General features: G+C 40.6%; 1 protein-coding gene across 3 annotated transcripts in view; it reads right to left on the bottom strand.

Annotated features, from left to right (window-relative positions):
- Nucleotides 1-2,459: 2,459 nt before the first annotated feature.
- Nucleotides 2,460-21,896, bottom strand: part of FILIP1 (filamin A interacting protein 1) — a 191,532-nt gene continuing 172,095 nt past the window's right edge. For 2 of the 3 annotated variants that reach the window (XM_061206982.1, XM_061206983.1), the window contains exons 5-6: nt 18,284-21,089; nt 14,668-14,896 (exon numbers count right to left, since the gene is read on the bottom strand). In XM_061206982.1, the coding sequence (XP_061062965.1) occupies nt 14,690-14,896; nt 18,284-21,089 (3,013 nt within the window). In that variant the 3' untranslated portion in view covers nt 14,668-14,689. Of the gene's footprint in view, nt 2,612-14,667; nt 14,897-18,283; nt 21,090-21,896 lie in introns of those variants that run through there. The other variant, XM_061206984.1, reaches the window with a different exon arrangement.

A 21,896-nucleotide genomic window follows, 5' to 3' on the forward strand; every position in this document is an offset into this window, starting at 1 on the left:
AGGCATCTAATATCTGGAATATTTCCTCTACCACTAACTTCATCAAACCCTAATATTTTATGACATACTTGAAAAAAAATCTTTGTAGAAGATACCCTCAAAAAACATTCTCCTATCAAAAAGAAAAGGGCAACATAATGGATTAGTTCAATTATATGCCTTAACCTGGAAACACTGATTATGACTATATTTCAGAAAACCTAATTATTCCATTCAAAACTGATTCTCATTCATACTGATGATTGGAGATTTGCTTATGATAAAAAATATAGAAATTATGTGAGTCTGGGATGGTGCCAGGATTGCACATGGGGGGCAATTTTTTCAATTGGATGTTGATATTGGAATATGACTATTTATGATCTTGTTTGTTTATTCATTAGATAAGGATATGACTATTTGGTGTTTTCTATTTTCTGTTAACTTTTAATATTCTATTATTTTATTTCAAGACTTTTTTTTATTAATTTAGGTTAGTTTTACTCATCTGTCACTCAGATTCCATTAGAGTATAAAGAAAGGATTTAACCATAGCAGAGGCAGAAAAGAGCTCTGTATCCATCTGAATGACTTGGATCACACCATCACCCTCACTCTGCTTTGCAAGTACCAAATTTCATTATAAATGCAGGAGAAATAACAACTTTCGATCCAATTATATATAAATTATTTGTAATATTTTAAATTAAAGTCAAGGAGTATTTAAAGCTTTATCCTCTAGCCTGTTCACTCTTAGTGTAATAAAATTCCCACATGTTCAGAAAGTTACTTGCTTCAGACGCTAGTTTGTGATAGATCAGAATATTTTTGCCATCAGAAGTATAAGCATTGGCAAATAGGAAACTTAACTGTGAGTCAAAAAATACAAAAATACTAAATAAAACCCTTTTCTCATTGAAATTGTCTTTACAGTTCAGAAACATTTTCAGAACTCAAAAGCCATAACAATTTTTAAAATCTTCACACAGACACACTCTAGTTTTCTTAATCAGTAATGAAAGCCTTGCAGGTCTGTGATGCATTCACAATCATTCATGCTAGGACAAACCTACCGTAGCATTTCTTTTACTTACAAAAATCAAAACTAATTTTACATAAAATGTAGTTACTTAATTTATAATAGCTACTGAATATGATTTGCTAATTCCACAAGGTATACCTTAAAACCTAATGTTTCTGTTCCAGAGATTCAGTGTGGATTTCCCTCTGTGGCCTTAGGAACCTGGATAAAGCTGTGGACTGGAGAAATGGGCCAATAGTATTACTTGTGTGCTTTCTAGTTATCCTTGTGACACTCAGAAGCATTCTTCCTTTAATCTCAGTAAAGTGACATGATACATGACTTCCGCACCTAGAAAATGTGTCAACTCTTCAGTTATCTTTTTAAAGACCTTATTGAAAACATGTCCATATTAACAAAGTCTTTTTTTAAAAAAAACCTATACTATTAGTGTTTCAAGTAGATTTCTGATGCATATTTTTACATAAACCTAAATTCAACAGCAGGCCTGACACTGAGATTTGAGTAATGTATGTTTGCTTTGAATCTTTAAAGAATATATTCTCTAACCTATATGTGGTTATGAAAACCTGTCCAAGTCCTAGCTATCAAGAAAAAAAAAAGTTATCTATCTTGGGATTTCTCCTACCATATTTTAAAAAGATGCTGATAGCATCTAGGTCAGTTTTTATTTTCAGGCTTTCATCTGGGTAGATTGTAAGAAATATCCTGATATCACAGTCCTTATTTTAAGTCCTGTACATATAAGTAAACAATGCAAACAGGAATATAATTGAACTGTCAGTAGAAGGTGTTCCTGTAAGTCTTACTGGTTAAACGCATACAGCTCCTTCTATTAATTTGTTCCGTATGAAAACCAATTCATCCAGGGTTTTGGGCACAGAACACTAGAAAGAGCAACTTTAAAAACTGGCTTAAGTATTTAAAATTAAGCTCTTAAGTCAGTGTTATTTGTTAGTGTTGAACCATGATCAGAACCACAGCATTGTACAAACAATAATAACACCTCTTCCAGAATCTCCTGCTTTGGATTTACCTCTTGAATTTACCCTAGGAAATATGTAGAGTGTTGTACTTTCTTTTTTTTTTCAGAAATAACAAATTGATGAAAGAAAATAAGTATAGGTTACCATTTTGAATGCACCAATACCAATGCTTTGAAGAACTGACAGTGTATTCTACAGATACATGTGCCATAGACTATGAAAAAGGAAACACTTTAGTAAAAACTCACATTACAAAGTGTATTATAAAAATAAATTACACAGCATGTGCCCATGGACCTGAAAGCTTTGCCAAAGGAAGAGAAATTTATTTTGACATAAAGATTGAATTGCTCTCATGCTACGTATTTTTATATTGTCAGCAACACCATATTCAGTTTTTACATTTGTATCCTCAAAAAACTTCACTGGAAGTAGAAAATTATTTCCAGTCATGATCAGTAGCATAGAGGACCTTAGTGATGGTGGAGAGCTGGAGAAATACTATCCATTCAACAGGGATTCAGAAGAAGTACACACATCCAGTGTGTGCTCGGTTTACCATTTCATCTGGAGTTCATACGTAACTGGTGGATGACGATGCTTTCTACAAAGAGAAGAAAGATACGGCATTTTCAATTAGATTGAGACTCAAATCAGTAGTTTATGTGAGGGTCAATACCATATCATTTCACTAAAAGACCATAGGTGTTAAACAAGAAAACAAACAAAAATAGGTGCATGAGCCCAATAGCTTCTCCCACAAATCTTTCCTATTCTTGGGTAAGTTCTTTATATTGACATAGGAGCTTTAACCCTAAATTCTTGAAGCTTTTTAGAAACTATGTCTAATATTCTAACCATATTCGATTGATTTTCCCCAAGAAAAGCACTGAACACAAAGACAGTCTTTACTATATACAAGCCCCATAGTGGAAACCAGACTATTGCCTAGAATTTCTGTTCTGAACGATAGTCACATACTTTTATTTGTTTATGGGTGTAGATTTGAGTTTTAATAAGGAAATATTCATTATTCCCAAGAAGTCACTAAATACAGATGACTCATTTTTGTCTCTGACTGCTGCTTTTTGCATAATTCTGCATATGTTCTTAAATCTGAATTCATTTTTATAAAAGTAAATAAAAATAGATTCAGAAATAGCCATTAGAACAGTACCAGCCACAATGAGTAATATTTATATTTATTTGATAGATTTCACTTTTAACCTTTATGCCTTTGTGAACATTTATCATCTTTTTTTTCATTATGTCATTGAGGCCCTACTACATGCCCATCACTGTGCTGGGCATGGAACCACATTGGTGAGCAAAATGAAGCAGGGCCCTGCCTTTGCTGAGATAAAGAGCAGAGGAAAGAAATAACTAAGCCTCAAATGGTTTCTCTGTCTGAAAAATGTATTACTAATGTCAACTAATGTCAAGGTTTATGAATAGCGTGAGGAAATTTCCAACTATTATTTTCATGTTAGTCTCAAATTCTTACTATTTACATTTTTTTAACATGGATAATTAATATCTAAGTAAACATTAATTAAAGCTCATTATGTCATAGACCTAGAGGTTTACTTCACACTGACCACTAGGTGGAGATATTTCCATTCCTTCCCTTGACCTTTCCGAATTGAATTTGGGATAAAACAGACAAAGTAAATACATAAATGTTTTACGTACTTAATAATAACTAGCTATGAAGGTTTTGAAAAGCTTTTAAGACATAGGTATGATTTTTTTACTGGACCAGAAACCCATAAAAATCATTATCTCGTTTTATCTTTGGAAAATTGTTCTAGCCTCAAATTTTTTCAGGGCCTAAAATTGTATCAAAACCTTCAGGTAAAAACTAAAAACACTAAATAAAATATTATGCAGGTAAAAATCAGGGTCTCACATTAAAATGTTATTTCCCACTCAACACTTTTTCTTTTTAAAAATTTCTATAGTAGGTTTCAAAGAGGGAAAAGATGTAGGTCTCAAACCTCCTTAATAGAATTATCTTCCCCATTTTCCTCCCTTAAGAGATCATAGGAAACATACATTTAAAAGAGTGAAATCTAGAATTGTTCTTATTGTAGATGTAATTCAGAATGCGTGTGCCTTTGTTTCCTCATTACAAAATGAGGGTATCAGAAATCATCTCTCAAATCCCTGGCAGGGCTAATATTTTTTTACTACAGTACCTTCTTCTCTCCCCTTGAGTGTGCAAACCTCTAAATTCCTAGAGTTGCCTTCTCCTAATCCTAGCATTTTATAGTCTCCGTAATAATAATGGCTTTTCAAGACACATGCACCCCAATGTTCATTGCAGCACTATTTACAATAGCCAGGACATGGAAGCAACCTAAGTGTCCATTGACAGATGAATGGATAAAGAAGATGTGGTACATATATACAATGGAATATTACTCAGCCATAAAAAGGAAAACGAAGTTGTGCCATTTGCAGCAACATGGATGGACCTAGAGACTGTCATACTGAGTGAAGTAAGTCAGACAGAGAAAGACAAATATCCTATGATATCACTTATATGTGGAATCTAAAAAACTGGTACAAACAAATTTATTTACAAAACAGAAATAGAGTCACAGATGTAGAAAACAATTTTATGGTTACCAGGGGTGAAGGGGGGAGGGAGGGATAAACTGGGAGATTGGGATTGACATATACATACAACTATATATAAAATAGATAACTAATAAGAACCTACTGTATAGCACAGGGAACTCTACTCAATACTCTGTAATGACCTATATGGGAAAAGAATATAAAAAAGAATGGATATACGTATATGTATAACTGATTCTCTTTGCTGTACAGTAGAAAGTAACACAACATTGTAAGTCAACTATACTCCAATTTAGAAAAATAATAATAATAGCTTTTCAGAATTAGTATTTGGTGAAAATACATATGGCAAGAGTACATACATAGAAACAATGTCTTGGTTGGACCATTACATCTTATTATTATTTTTAAGGTAGCAAACTGGTAATCCATGCATGATATATATATTAATGCTATTAATCAGATTATGTTACTAAAAAGACTGTCTCAAAAATACTTGACAATGCCAAATAAGAGAGTTTATTTTACTTTATTCAACTTCAATAATAAAAGATGGGGTTTAATATTTATGTACATAAAATTTACTTTAAGTAAAACAAGCCCAAGTTATTTTATTTTATAACATAGAGGCATAGTTCATCCTGTTTCTAAAGACAGTGAGATAAGATCTATATGATAGTGGCTCTATCATTTGAAACTTATTAAGCATATTTGTTAAATCTATGTTTGCTTATTATCTATGTTTTCCCCAAATCCGTAAACTGACTCAGATAAGAATCACCCAGCCAATACACAAACTTATGAGAAATAAAAAAGGTTGTTTTAAGGTATTAAATTTTGAGGTGACTTATTACACAGCAAAACTATCTGATGCATAAGGAGTTCATGGGTGCCAGCAAAAATAATAATAAAATAAAAATGCTTCGGGGATTAATGCCATTATTTGTGCGTTTTTTTTTTAAAGACAGAATTCCCGTCTCTTTTTTTTTTTTTTTATGATTTAGTACAATAAAATAATGTTACAGATTTCATTGAAGTTACAAAGTCAGTGAGCAAATCTTTTTCCATCTACTACTCTGTCTTCATTTCATCTCACAATAAGACCCAAATAAGTCATTTGGGACCTCCAAGGTGACCTAAGTACAATCAGATGTAATTCTGTAATCTAAATTTTACTCTTTTTACAGATACCACTTTTCCGACATTAGTAATCTATAGAATATATGAGGAAGATTGAGACCAAAGCCACAGTTAATTACCACCTCTATCAGCAAACTCAAAATAGCGAAGCATTTAAATTTGGGGCCCTCTGTTGTGTAGATATTTAATAACAATTTCCATTTTTCTAACTGGAAGAAGAAAAAAAAACCTCTAAATCTTAATCAGCACATGTACATGGGACACTGGATTTTTACGTATATTTTTATATTAACAGTTGACCAAAGCACTTTTTCCTCTATATGTTTCTCTCAAGTGTTATCTTGAAGTTTTTTTTCTTGAGAAGCTTCAGGTAACACATTAAATACATTGTTTTCATAATATTATTGTGAAATGAATTCATTCTTTTATTACACTAGCTATTAGATAACTTCCCTGGAAAGGAAGTTTAATGTATTATCAATTCCTAATTACACTTGATTTCTGACCTTACAAAGATGACTTATTTATCCTACTTGGGTGGTATCCCCAAAACTACTGGCCAGCCAGATGACTTGAGATCCAAAGTTGTATACATAAGACAGGATTTGGGGAGAAATCTGGGGGAGAATGTCTCTTGAGTGCTACAGTGGGGCAACCCGGTAACAAACTGGAATTCTGATTCCTCCCAGGAGAACCCCTTGGCTGTGGAGTAAGAAAGATGTATTCCCTGCAAAGTCAGTGCCTTCTTCCGGATCAGTGCCTATGTTTACGCCCTGCCAAGCCTCAAGGGGACTCTTGAGCTCTGAATTTTAAAAATCAACTCTAGTAAATGAGACCACATCACTTTGATAGCCTCCAAATTCATATACCAAAGACAAAGCGGAGCAAAAGTTCAATTTATAGCAGGACTTTGCATCAGCAAAGGAGGGCTGCTTTATTCACAGGAAACTGCACACCAATGTTACAGAAAACATTTCCTGTTGGATTCTGCATCAATTTGGCTGGCATATGGCCTGTTCCCCTGTTCCATGGCTCCTACTCCCAGGAGCTCTGCCTGGAGAGCAAGGCACTGGCTTAAGGCTATGCCTTTCTTCTCCACCAGCTACCAAACCCCAGCTTTGACCTTGCTGCCTGCAGGGGGACTTATCCTCCTGCAAAAATATCCGCATTCTCTACACCTTTTAGAAGTAGGAGTGCCTAGATATTGTTTACTTTTAAGGTTCATTTTAAGAAACTGCTTCAGTATTCAGTCCTGTTACTATCACATTCAGACGTTATTCAGAGTTCTGATAAAACATCTGTTTTAAATAGGAAATCCAATAAACTTCCTCTGCTGATTTGGACTTGTATTCTTCTTTTGGATTCAGCTCGGCTAATTAAAAATACTTCCGCTAATCAGTTCTGTCATTTGCTTCAGGAAACTTTGGAATCAGATGATACAAACTCTCTTGAGGTTTCTCAACCACCTAAGAGTTTATTTGCTTCCTTACAAAACATTTTCCACTCCATCATCAGGCCAAATCTTCCCCTCGCCCGCCCCCCAGGTTGCAGGAGTTACCAATCATCGCAGTTATGATTGGCAGCTTTTTTTTCAGGCAAGCTAATTGTTACCTCTCACACAGATTACTGTTCCCCAGATACAAGCAAATTGGAACTAGTTATCCCATAGATAACATTAATTATAAATAAAAACTAAATGGTGGAAAAATAGCTAAGTACCTGAGCCAAGCATGCTCAGGTTCTACTTTTTAGACACAGGTGTTAGATGCTAGATGCTGAGATCAGCTAAGGTTGATCTAAGTCTACGGTTGGTCACAGGATAGCATGGAATATAACATTATGTGTGAAACTTGAGAAGGGCATTGTGTTTTTTAGATAAGGATAATGTTCATCAAATTGCTGTTATGAGAACTTTGACACACAGGGTTTCTATGTAGATAGCTCAATACCTCAAATCCTTTGGCAATATTATTTTGGCCCATTGAGCGGGTATTTTTAGTCTATGTGTGAATATACACTTTGCTCACTTGAAGTAGTTTACTCGTATGAAATCCTGAATAAGGTACTGGGAGAAACTGAAGCCCTGGCTTCATCATTAATAAGATAATGAGACACTCCAAGCGTTGGGGGTTTTCTTGTTTTGTTTTTGTTTTCATCTTTAATAATAGGGATAATTATCTTCTTGACCTCTAAAGTCTAATTCATTTCTAAACAGCCCTTGGCTTTGCAATTCTGTCCATCACACATACATAATATTAGCACAAGTAGAGAGGCCAAAACTACTTTTACCAGATAAGCAATTAATTATTAGTTCTTAGGAAAAGCATTATGGCAGACTCTTTTAAGTGGCTCACTGAACAAGAGTGAAGCATCTCATATTATCACTCTAAGGAGGAATGCCAGAATGATAAAAGATCATAGCTGAATGCTAAGCCATAAGCCAAGGTAAGGTGGTTTGCCAAAGGTTACACAGCCTTCCTCTGATCTTCTGGTCAGTCCTATGTCAGGAATCTAGTCCGTTGTTCCGCAATCCACCTTCTCTCCATGTTCGCCTTAATATCTATCCTCAATCTAAATCCTGCTTATGGGTGGCGGTGTTTGATCCCTTAAAACAGAAGCCTCTCTGATCTCTTTTAGAGGGTCCTTCATGCAACTGAAGAGCATGACAGATCACCTGGAACTTTTTCTTTCCTGAAGTGCTTTCATGCTCCTCTGGGGGAGTAAGAGAGGATGAGCCATTCATAAATAACTCAAGTATGTTTGTGCTTCACAGGAAGCTCCCAGGCCCCCTTAGCGTTCCACACGTGTGATAGCGTCAGAGGCGAGAACTCCCCAGTCCAGGACTCCTGGCTGTTTTGCATCCATTACCTGCCACGGTGCCTTTGAAGGGAAACAGCAGTGACTTGCACCATCCAGAACGGCAGCACCCGGATTTCCCCTAGTTCTGCTCCCTCTTTCCCTCTGTGTTCTCACGCATGATGTGTCAGCACCCTCCATATCATTCTCGCAGGTTTGTATTGCAGACTAAGGAGGAAGCAAGAACATCTCTTTCTTCTCCAACTCCCAGCCATCCTTTGACTGTTGGTTTTCTTTCTCTACAGTAAGTACCAAGTTTTTCACAGCATTTGCTGTAAAAAAAATGGCAGGATTTAAACCCCGGCTTAGATTCTGAAATAATGGCTTGTCTTGTTCATGGAGGCAAAGTTCTTAAAAGAGATTTTGAACAGAGGACAGAACCACCAGAAGGAAAGGTCGGAGGAAGGGCAACCCAGGGAGAAGAAACAAGTTGAACAAGTCAAGGGAAGGTGATCTGGCCACTGTGCAAGGAGTTCTGTGGGCCTGGGGGTGGGAGTCCAGGCGAGGGAAAGGGAGGGTGGGGAGGTAGGGCGCCAGATCACAGAGCCTTGAGTGCCACACCAGGGAGCTGGCTTTGCATGCTGTGGATAACAAGGAAGCTTGGGAGGGCTTCAAATAGAGGAGTGAGATGATCAACTTGCACTTTGAAAAACAAAATGAAAAATGAATCAGGAAATGTTGAGGCTGGAGATTATGGGATCGGTTGGGAGAGTATTAGAGTCATCCAGATGAGAAGTAGTTAGAACCTCCACTCAGGCAGTGACGGGGAAAATGGAGACGTGGGTGCAGCTGCCTCAGCTGTCAGGGGTTTGACAGGGGTACGAGAGACTTGCTGAATGAGTCTCCTTGATGGGCGAGGGGGAAGGAGGGGCCTGAAGTGGCTTCTGGCTTTCTTGAGTGACTGGGTAGCTCAGGACGTTCCTGCTGAGGTGGAGAATTATAGGAGAAGGAAAAAACTTGGAAGAGGGATGGAGGGGTTGTTGAGAATGGCTTTGAGACGAACTAAGTTGGAGATGTACAGTGCCACATTGAGTGCGTGGTTGGAGATAGAGGTTTGGTCGTCATCAGCATATGGGAGATAACTGAAGCCATGCGAGTGAATAAAGTAACCAGGATGAGCATGTAGTGTAGGCAAATGGCTTTTGAAAAGATGAGGAGAAAAACAACCTTTAAGATGCATGCACAAGCAACACGGATGGACCTAGAGATGATCATACTAAGTGAAGTAAGTCAGACAGAGAAAGACAAATACCATATGATATCACTTATATGTGGAATCTAAAATATGATACAAATGAACCTGCCTATGAAACAGAAACAGAATCAGGGACATAGAGAACAGACTGGTGGTTGCCAAGGGGGAGGGGGTTGGGGGAAGGATGGATTGGGAGTTTGGGATTAGCAGATGTAAACTTTTATATATAGAATGGATAAACAACAAGGTCCTACTGTAGAGCGCAGGGAACTATATTCAATATCCTGTGATAAACCATAATGGAAAAGAATATTAAAAAAATGAATGTATATATATGTGTAACTGAATCACTTTGCTGTACAGCAGTAATGAACACAATATTGTAAATCAACTATACTTCAATTAAAAAAAATGCATGCATACAATAAGGAGCCAGCAAGGGAGACTGAGGCAGGGCAGTCAGAGAAGTTCAAGGAATCAGAAGGAGATTAGATGTCTCAGGCACAGAGGGAGAGGAGCATAGCCTCACCCTACTTTCACCCTTACAGAGATCCGGGGTTTATTCCCTGAAAACACTGACCTAACAAGTTCTGGACCTACGTACAAAATGGGCTGAATGCAAGGGAGTGCCTAAACTGTGAGGCTCTCCACCTCATTTCCCTGATCTGTTCCCAGAATGCAGGTAGCCTGCCTCAGGAAGGTTACTGGAGTATTTTTCTCTGTAGAAACTACTGGAGGATGCGCTTCGATAGATAGATAGGTGATAGATAGATAGATAGATAGATAGATAGATAGATAGATAGATAGATAGGCAGACAGACAAACAGGTAAGCAAAAGAAGTAGAAGATAAGAACTCCAGGAAACAGAGGATTCAGTGTAGGCAATAGGACAACAGCTGAACAGCAGGTGTAAAGGACCACCATTCCAGACTAAGTAGGGAAGCAGAGGGTTGAACTAGTAAGGCCTCCACGGAAAAGTATGAAACTGATGTGCTTAAGTGTTTGGAAAAATTACTCATAGGTGTTTGGTAGATCTATTGGAGCATTTGGAAAAAATACAGGTAGATACACAGAAAAGCAAGCAGATGAAAAATTAAAGCAATTATTCTTTTGAAGGGGGAACACGGTAAGAGGAAGGAAACATAATCATAGTACACTACTTGGCTCAGCACGGAACAATATTTAAATTTACACTGTAAACATATGAACATGAAACATGCCGGCTGCTGGCTGCTGATTTATCAAAGAATGTGTGATGCAATCATATTGTGAGGATGGGGAAAAGGGAAGGGAGGAGACATGTAAGAGGACTAAATTCTCAAACATCGAAACAATAATGCGAAGAAAAAGATATCCAAAATTTATCAATTTAGAGTGAGAAATAATTTTCTCTAGGGAGTAGAGCTGAGTTTGGAAAGGGGGTGTGAGGTGAGGAACAGCTGTTTTCATTGTCTTTTAGCACTGGCTTGTATTTTAACTGTGTATGAGTTACTTTCACAAAAATAAAGAATAATTAAAGAATCAATGGGAGCAGTGGAAGTGGAGGCAGAAAAGGCCGAGCGTTGTGTCAGTGGCTCCACCGGGCAGGCAGGGAAGGGGTCAGAGCGGTAGCTATAGAGGACTGCATGGCTGAAGGAAAAACTGTGCTGAAACGGAAGAGGCCAGAGCATATTTACATCTTATGTGGAGGTAACAGGTGAAAAGGAGAAGTTGAAAGAGCAGAGGGTGAGGAGATAACCAAGGATGAGACTGGAGGAGGATGGAGGGGGGAAACACTGACCATCGGCTGGGTTGGGGAGGTTTGGGAATAATGCATTCCTGTTTCCTGGGAAGCCCTCTCTGTGCTCATCCTGTTACCTCTTGTTCTCTCTCTCTGCCCTCCTGCCGCCCACATAAACGTGTCCTTCTCATCTAATATCCCTGGGGTTTTCCCAATCAGGAAAGTCTTGCTCTCTCCCCAGTATTCCAAATCTATGAAAGGAATGAGAAATTCAAATCTTTGTGCATCTCACATTCTTGGACAGGTTTTTGTTTCCCTGAAATTATACTCTTCCCACACTGCACATCAAAGCTATGTCTTCACTTCTTCCTTAAAGACATTCAACTAAGAGATCTGGTAACACCCTACCCGTAACGAGTACCCTAAAATCTCCAGACAGCCCAACTGTTCCCCGTTAACCTGTCCTCAATGAAAATATAATAAAGATGCCAGTAGAAACTGAATGACTCTGTTTAAGCAGGTGACCTAGACAGGAAAGTCATTTTCAAGAAATGATAAATACCTTCGGGCTGTGTCCCATCTTGGAATGTTTCTGGTACCATGCATGCTACATGGCCACCATCGTAGTATGTGGAAACAGCCAACACACACAAATTATTCTGAGGAGGGTAAGACCGGGGCTGCCTCTGTAGCTGTGTGGATGGGGCCCTGCATGTCCCCAGAGGGAGCCATCACACTGAAATCTGTGGAAATGGCACCCCTCCCTCCCCAGGACGGGACCTGACAGCAGCTGTTCCTAGCTGCCCTAGTGACACCCCTGCTATTTCACTACACAGTACTATGTTTCAGGACAGGGAAAAGACTCTAACTTTTTCATCCCATTCACTCTTACAAAAGCACATGAAACTGCATCCTAAAAACATTATACTCACACATAGAAGCCGGAGTTGGAGTGCATGGAATCCTCCACCTCCAATCCCCGGTGGATTTCATTTCTAATATGCAGTTGAAAACAAAGCTAGCCAGTAAATGTGGAGTTGGTTCTAAAATTACAAAGGAAAACTGCCACGGCAGTTGCACTCTATCATTTCTGAAAAGCGAATATGTGTCGTGCCGCCAAGTTTTTGTAGCGGTTGTCCTTTGCAGGTGGCTGTATTCCAAGATGCAGATTATGTATAAACATCCTGTCCACTCACGGTTAAGCTCTTACAGCCTCTCCCTGCAGATGGAATGAGCTTCCGGGCAGAACCGACATTAAGCATGGTGTGAGCAGGTAAAAAAGCAAAACAGCAGCAGTGACACTTGATTGGGATAAGGGTCACTGAAGAATGGCGGGTAGTATAAAACAGAACACAGTGTTTCTTTCTCCTGACACCTCCGTTTGCTCAAATACAGCATGTACAGTAACACTAAATAGCCTAAATGCCAGGGAGGCATTTGAAAAACAGTGGAGCGTCCTTGTTTCTGAAAGGGATCATGTCCACTTTACAAAAGGGGGGAAATTCCCTTTCAAAAAAACACGAGTCAGTATTCGAAATGGCAAGATCTCTTGTTTAAATGTGTTCAAAATCGTATTTCATAAAGTCTTTTTTTCTCAGTCTCCCTCTCCTTCTGCCTTGAAATTCCATTATTAGGGCATGTCTCCCATAGTTGCTCAATATTTTAAAATACATTTGCTGAGAACTGAGCTGTAGGCAACAGTGATCTGATTAAGTAAATGTGAATATTGTGAGGGGTCTATCTCCTTCATCCACAATTTGAGCCCCAGTTCTACAAGGGGCCGGAAGAACAGTGTGGAAAGAACTCAGAGGACAGTCTCTATACCATGAAGCACGATGACTCCTGGGCTAAAAACCAATCATATATCTTTAAAAAAAAAATCTACCTTTTACCAAATATCAGGAGCAGGGACTATTCAAATGATTCTGGAACCCTCACAATTTAGAAGTAGAAAATAGCAACCTGTAACTTAATACTCACTGTGTTATTGTAAAGTTCACCCACTTGCCTCAAAGATTTCGACAAAGGTGCTGCCCACCTGAGACCTCAGATGCTAAGCTGGGGGTTATCAGCCTTGAGCTCATTTGTGGTTATTTGACTACCAAGCACCATGTCCACGTCAACATGTTTAATCCTCTTACAGACACTGGCATTTTGCATTCACACACTCTTCATGCTTATGAAAACATGCTTAAAATTAACAATGATACAAACACAGGTAATAATAATACACTTCACCACACCACACACACACACACACACACACACACAATCATGAACTGGTTCTATACTTGCAAAGTCAAGTCCACACTTGACTGTGAAAATGTTTCAATTCAATTAAGCTATGCATGATGTCATTTTATTTCTTGGCAACAATGTATCAAAATTTACTGTCCACTATTTTCTATCCATTACAACCTCTCTTGAGCTATAAAGGGCCATTTGGCAGCTCTATTCAAACTGCTCCACAATTTAAATCAGTTGCACACTTGAATAGAGCATGAGTCTGACATTAACGGTTCTAAAATTCCAAAATCTTTACAATACACACTCACACAAATAAGTAAAACTCTGTTTTTAGTATTCCATATTTTGTTTCCATTTTATTTCACATTCAAATTGTTTCCTGAAATCGTCTCAGAGGCTTTTGTTTTTGCAAAACCTTAGAGGTCCAGGCCCTGTGATAACTAGGAGATGGGTTTTGTTTTGGGGGTTTTGTTTGTTTGTTTCCAGCACATGAAGCAAATTTGGAATCTGATAGAGGCAAATGACAATTGTTAACCTATTTCCTATTTCATAAAAGAGTTTTTGAAAAATCAATTATGGTGGAACAAAGCCTATTATATTTGATTTACAATTAGGAGCCGGCTTTGGAGAGGCTGTGATCCAGCCCCCGTATCTTACTGATTTAACTAATGGGTCCACTTTCTAGAAGCAAAACTGGGTCTAGAAGTCAGGCCCTGCCTCGGGCCCAGCATCCTCCGCAAAGCACACAGCACACGGTAGTTTTGCTAGTTAGTTCTGTTCCCCAGCATCAAAACAAACCCACAAAATAGGAAAGACACATGGCTATTAGTTGATTATTTTATGAACAAGATATCGAAAACTTAAATTAGTACGTGTAGAGAGTTGGCACGAACAGACGGCAGCAGTTGTATCTGCACGACATACCCCCTCCGCCACTGCCCTCAGCCCTTCCCCCCTCCAGGAGAGGTAGCGCTGCCGGCTGCAGATTTCTTCAGCTCTATTTTCATAGACTGAGTCTCAGCTCGAGGCTCGAATTTGGTCAGATTTCCTGCTCCTGGGGCTGCCACTACTGGCTTTCCTGCTTTCATACCTTTTGACATAGGAATGCGGGTGGGTGTAGGCCGCTGGGATGACCCGTCTTGTCCCGACTGTAAGAGAGAAAACACAGAAGCGCAAGGGCGATGTTGGTGAGTCTCCCCCGGAAGTGCCATCGGTCTGAGCATACGCAGGGCTCTTGCCACAGAACCACCCGCGGACGACCCCTCTCCAGATCAGATTATCGTCAGCAAGTTGCAGTTGGTATCGAGTCCACTCCAGTCGCCCCCCATCCCTTCCCCTCTCCCGGAACATCTGTGCCACTCTTCCTTCTCTTCTCAAGCCCCTGACCTACCTCCTCTACCCTGAAGACGACCTTCACTCCCACTTCACAGAGAAGCTGCAGGACACCCTGCGTATACTCAGGCATCTTTCCTCCTACTGTCCCCCAAATCACCTCACTTTCTTTACATGAAGCAGCTCTCCTTTCCCCTCCTAAGGCGGCCAGATCTTCTCTTTTTTGTATTGTCACTGCTGACCGCACCCTCTTTTTTTTTTTTTTTTTTTGCCATGCCGCATGGCATGCAGGATCTTAGTTCCTCGGCCAGGGATGAACCCGTGGCCCCTGCAGTGAGAGCTCGGAGTCCTAACCACTGGACCGCCAGGGAAGTCCCCCACACCACCCCCCCCCTTCTTGAAGTGCTCCTGAAACTCTCCTGCTGTGATTTCTTACTTGGGTCTCACCCATCCCCCTCCTCTCTCTGACGACTCCTTTTCACTCTGGCGCTGGCTCCTGGTTCCAGCTTGCCTGCCTTCTAAATGTGGGTGTCCCCATGCTCCATCCTCGGCCCTCTTTTCATTCTTCACATTCACCCTGAGAATCGCCTCAGTTGTCACCCACATGTTGCTGAGTCCCAGGACCTCGAGCCTTCCATGCTCTCCTTAAATGCAGATCCAGATTTCCAACCACACGCTAGACATTTTCAGTGTCCCTCAGGCATCTCAATTATAACAGGCCCCAAACATTACTTAACTTCTCCCCCAAACAGTAGTCCCCCGGGGTTTCTCGTTTTATCCACCTCTACAGCCAAGCCAGAAACCTCAGAGCTGCCCTCTGTACTCAGTTTGTCATGAAATCTTCAATTCCGTCTTCAATCTATTTCTGTCCTCATTTTTGCTACCGCAGTTCAAGCCTACACCATCTCCAGTCTACAGAACTGCAATAGTATCCCTGACCTCGGCTTCTATTTCCTCCAATTTGTCCTTTCAATTGTTTTACAGACATACCTAAAACATAAAGAATGTAGTTTTAAAAATCATGACCCTGTTTCTGGGTCCCTTTGTCTACTCTCTGAGATTAAATGTCAATTTCATAAAAAGACCCACGCATCTTCAGTATCTGACCCCAGTGAGCCTCTCCTTTTCTGCTCCTGCGTTTTGTCTCCAGCCCCTGCTGCTGCAGCGCAAAGGGACTGCTCACCATTCCCAACAAGCCAGTTCCTCACATCGCCATTGCCGCGCCTGTGCACATCTTGCCCTCTCTCTGCATCTGTGAAGACCTCTTCCCCCGGTGAAGCCTTCTCTGCTTGTTCCTTTGTACATACCCCTCTCATAGAACCACTAAGGAGGTTTCAATCCTGCCTCTCCCACTAAGCCAAGAACTTCCGACAGGTCCTCTTTACGGTCAGCACCTAACCCCATGCCTAAAGTGCTGCTAATCGTCAATAAATGTTGACTAAATGCACAAATGAACTAGCCACACTATTCGATTTCTGAGAGGGATGTTCCCAAACTTTTTGTTGCCCTTGATCTTATGGGATCTGATATACCTGAAGTATGTGAATCATCATTTAGGCCTTAGAAATCTTAGACAGTTGTTTTGAAATCCTATTTGTGTATGGGCTTTAGTCAGTAATCCAAAATGTTGCTACAGAAGGGAAGCCTATCTTGACCTGACCCTTAAAATGGGAATAAGATGTTCCAGCAGAAAATCTGCTCTAAATTACAACAATTACACCTCCACTAGCTTTTATAAAAATCCACGCTACGCTGTGTTGCTTCAGTTAAAGCAGCACTGAACCATTTGAGAAGGGTGAGCAGTTCTGAATGCTATTCAGCTCCCATCGAGCCAATAACAAAAAGCTTTACTGGCAGAGCAGTTAGTAAGTAATTCACACTTTGAAGCCTGTCTTGGGTCTATGCTTGTGCACAGAGAATTAAAGTAAATTATAGTGAAGATATGGGAAAATGAGCCACAGTTTCTATACTTAAATAATAAGCTTCCTCTCCTTCTTAAGAGTTTCTAGTATATGCTGCAGAATTTATTCAGAGATTAGGAATCACAATTTCTAGTCTATTAGTTTAAACTAATGTCTAAGTAGTGCATGCTCTTCTATAATTTCATCTACCAATTGTCCTCAATAAATGAAGAAAATCACTGGAGGTATTTTGAAAAATAGAATTTATTTTTAAGTTCTGGCTTTTATACTTTGGACATGCTTTTTTTATAATCCTTCATTTAGCCTCCCAGCTGGTATTAACTAAATATTTATCGAGCACCTGCTCTCTGCACGATACTATTAATAAAATATAGTGTTTAGACATATAAACTCACTTATTTTTTACTTTAAAAAAAGTTTTGGATATAATAATCTTTTAATCTTACTTTTCGAATAAAGTATGACTATGACCATACGTAAATGTATTTTATATATTTTAGGTTCTAGAAATATAACCCAGGAATAGTTTATTTATTTATTTATTTATTTATATTTTTTGGCTGCATTGGGTCTTAGTTGCTGCAGGCGGGCTTTCTCTAGTTGCAGGGAGCGGGGGCTACTCTTCCTTGCAGTGCGAGGGCTTCTCATTGTGGTGGCTTCTCTTGTTGCAGAGCACGGGCTCTAGGCGCACGGGCTCTAGGCACACGGGCTTCAGTAGTTGTGGCGCTCGGGCTCAGTAGTTGTGGCTCACAGGCTCTAGAGCGTAGGCTCAGTAGCTGTGGCGTACGGGCTTAGTTGCTCCACGGCACGTGGGATCTTCCCGGACCAGGGCTCGAACCCGTGTCCCCTGCATTGGCAGGTGGATTCTTAACCACTGTGCCACCAGGGAAGCCCAACCCAGGAACGGTTTTAATTATTTTCTGCATATTGACCATTTCTCCCCAGTCTCCATTTTTCAAAATACCTTAAACATAAAAACCGAATTTTAAACCTTATTATTCCCATATGCTGACACTGCAAGAGGCCATCTTTGCAAGGATTTTTGGAGTCTCCATAATTGATATGAAAAAAAAATTATCCCTCATAATTAGCTCAAATTCATAAAGTATTAGGCCACTTTTTACTCCTGTTTCTTGATGTAGATAGTCCCCTAGGAGACATCTCGTAGTGGGTTCGGGTGGAGGAAGGGCATGTGCTTTTGCTGTATTCTGGGCACTGCGTTATTCTCACTCCCCCCGCGCCCCCCGCGTTGGCGTGAACTTTGGATCCCCCTCTACTCACCACTGACTGGGTTCCTCTGGCCGATGAGGTCGTGACCGGTGTAATGGTGATGGTGCTGGTCACCTTGCTCGCGCCAGGGCGAGACGAGAGGTGGTTCCTGGGCGAGCGAAGGACTGTGCCGGTGGACACCTCCTTCTCCGCCGTCACGCTGACGGGTCGGACAGTAATCACCGGGCTTGCTCCTTCAGCTGAAGTCCCAGGGGCTCGCTTAAACTGCGAACCTAAGTGAATGTGAATTTTATTGTCTTCCGTGGTTATGATATTGGCATTGGAGTTGTACTTCCGGACTGGGGTTGGCACAGTCTGCTTCTCTGGGGTGACCTTGAGGACAGTCCTTCCCACGGGCATTTCCTGGGATTCGGGAGGGACAGCGATGTCCGCCGGGGCCGCCGATGTGGACACGGTCATGATCTGAATGGGGGACGTGGGCCTGTCCGCAAACGGCCCTCTTCCGCTTTCTGGTGTCTTCTCTCTGGAGAAGGTAGTAATTGTGACCGGGGACATGGCTCGCTCCGCGCTGAGAGTAGCATCTCCGCCTTTCTGTTTCTGAGACATGACATTTGGTGATGGGATAATGGTTATCCTCGGTTTCTGATTCCCTAGGGTGGGAATGACGGTGGTACTGGAAAAAAATTCTTCCGCCGTGGGGCTCGTAATCTCCAAAGTGGCAGTGCTGTTCTCATGGTCTGGCGTCACTCGAATGTGCAGGGGCTGGCCCTGCTTGGGCGAAAGAACCAGCTCTCCTGGGTGCCCCGGGCTGGAACCGGCTCGAGGCCCCTTCTCCTGAGTCACCGGGGGCCCATTCTCCCTTTTCCTCATCCATGGAATCCAAGACTTCCTCATGGTGAGCTCGTTGGCCGCGGGCGGATACCTGTCTAGGACAGAGGAACGTTCCATGGGTTTCTTCAGTCCCACCTGTCGAAGGTTACTCATGATATGGTTTTCTTCTTGAAAGGATTTGCGTATAAACACTGCTGGCGTGTCCTCCTCCGCCGCCTCGCTGCCGACAGCATCCGTCTGGACGCCAGTGGACGTCACGGGGACATCCACCATCCTCCTGCCGTTCACACTGGGCCGGAGAGCGCGACTGTACCGCTTGGACAGCTCCAACTCTTTGGTCAGATGGAGGACCTCCTGCCTCATGTTCTTGTTCTTATTTTCTTCTTCCATAAATCTTTGTTGAAGGACAGAATAATCCACTTGGAGCTGAGAAAGCTGATCTTCTTTGTTCATCAATTCATGAATCTTCTCTTTCAGGGCTTGGACTTCTGCTTTTAAGTCTCGACTTTTAGCTTCTTCCAACCGAAATCTGTGTCTCAGCTCGGCTTCCTGGCTCACCGCCTCACCTTTCTCTATTGCTTTATTCTTGGCGATTTGGTGTTTTATCTCCTCCAGTTGTTGAGAGAGGAAGTTGGCCTTATCCTGCTCGCTTCTAAATTTCTGCTCTAGCTGGTCGTACTCATCTTCCGTCTTCATCAAATCCCCTTCCACCACCTCCAGTTGTTGGAGACGTTTCTTCAGTCTCTCAATTTCAAGTGTTAGCTCCTTAATTTTGTTATCTTCTGGGCAGGTGAGCTCAGGCCCTTTTCGACACCTTCCTCTCGTTATTTCTCTCTCCACTTCCTCTATCCCATCAAGTCTCTTCTTTAATAAGTCAACACTGCAGCTTAATTCAGAGGATTTTTCTTCTTCACTTTTCAGTTTGCCTATTAACTCATCTCTCTCTTTGGTCAAACTGTATACCTTTTCCTCCATTTCAGATTTCAGTTTTAAAAGCTTCTTACTTTCTTCGATGAGTTTTTCTGTTACATCCATAACCTTGCCTTGTTCCACCTTAAAATTTTTATTGAGTCCATCCACTTTTCTCTCTTCTTGCTTTATTTTTTCCATCATATTTTTCCTTTCATCAACCAGCATCACGGTAAAGGACTTCAACTTCGTGAGATCGTCTTTTAGGCTTAATTCAGCCTTTTCCAATCGACTTTCAGAACATTCCAGTTCTTTAACCCGACTCTTGACTACCTCCAATTCATTGAGCAGGTCCTTGGTTAAGTTCTTTTCTTTCTCCAGATTGAAATGCAGCTGGGTGCACTCCGATTTACTCTTGCTAAATGCTTCCTCCAATTTCTCCAGTTCAGACATTCTCATCTGTAACTTCTCAACTTCAAGTTTGAGCTCCCGGCTATGGTGTTCTTCCTCCTGCAGCTTCTTCCTCAGTTCCCTGCACTGGGATTCGGTTTTCGTGATCTCCTCATCTTTACCCTCCATCTCAAGTACGCGCTTCCGAAGCTTTTCCACTTCTGCCATGAGACTGGAGTTGCCACATTCCCCTTTGGCGATTTTATCTCTTAGTTCCTGAAGTTCTACTTCTGCTTTTTGAAGATTTTTGTTGGTCTCTTCCAGCTCCTCAATTCTTTGAGTCAAGCCAACCAGCTTGAGTCTGAGCTGCCTGTTGTGAGACTCCTGATTGGCCAACTTAGCGTTCATCTCTTCATGCTCCTGGGAAAACCTCGAAGCCTTGTGTTCAAAATCCACTTCCAACTTGAGCAATTTCTGCCTGTCTTCTTTGGATTTAGAAGTGATGGCTTTGAGCTTTTCTTCCTCTTCCCTCAGTTTCTGAGTCAGGTCCTGTACTTTCTGGCTTTGCAGACCAAGTTGTTCGATATGCACCTGCCTTTCATCCACCAGCATGAGTGCGAAGGACTTGAGTTTCACGAGTTCATCTCTCAGTTTGTTGAGCCGCTTAGCATTTTCCTTTTCTTTGCGGGCTTGGTAAGCCTTTTCTTGTTCAAGGAGTTTTTTCAACCTAGAAAACAAAATATATTAAAATATTCTATTTTATGACATTAAACTTTACATATTATATCATACATAAATATTTCATACACATATTAAAAGATTAGTCTGCAAATAAGTTTCTCTTAGATATTAAATAAAAATAAAATAAAATGCTGTTACAATAAATCCCTTATCAATTACTGCAGTAGGAAGGTTTAACGAATAGCCATTAATGAAGCTCATCAGAAGTCAGGATGCTGGTTACCGGTACTGAAGGGTAACGACTAGAAGGGAGCATGAAGAGGGCTTTTCAGGTACTAGTTTCTGTTTCATAATTTGTGCGTGCAGGGCATTAGCGATGGGAAGAATAGGATGAATTGTGACAACTTTGCAAAAGATAACATGGACTTTGTGACTGCTTACTAACTGGTAGGAAGGGAGAGAGAGAGAGAAAAAAATTACCTCAATGCTTTGGGTCTGAATAATTGCAAACAATAATACTTTTTAACAGAAATAGGAAAAACAGGTGAGAAAGGGTATGGGCAGAAATTGAGAAGTGAAGCAACAGCAAGTTGAAAAGTATACCAGACAATAGTTAACAATACTGTATTTTATACTTAAAATTTTTTAAAGAGGGTAGATCTCATGTTAAGTGTTCTTACCATGATTGAAACAAATAAATAAACATGCCAACAATTAGAAATGTAGTGCTTTGAAAATAAGCCCTATAAATTTTACAGCTCATATACACCTTAACCCATAGCCTTCATGCATCCCCACTGTCTCTACTCCCGTCCAAGTCCTGAGCATCTGCTGATAATTCTGCAACAGCCTC

This window comes from Eubalaena glacialis, chromosome 12 (assembly GCF_028564815.1).
Source record: "Eubalaena glacialis isolate mEubGla1 chromosome 12, mEubGla1.1.hap2.+ XY, whole genome shotgun sequence".
Classification (NCBI taxonomy): Eukaryota; Metazoa; Chordata; class Mammalia; order Artiodactyla; family Balaenidae; genus Eubalaena; species Eubalaena glacialis.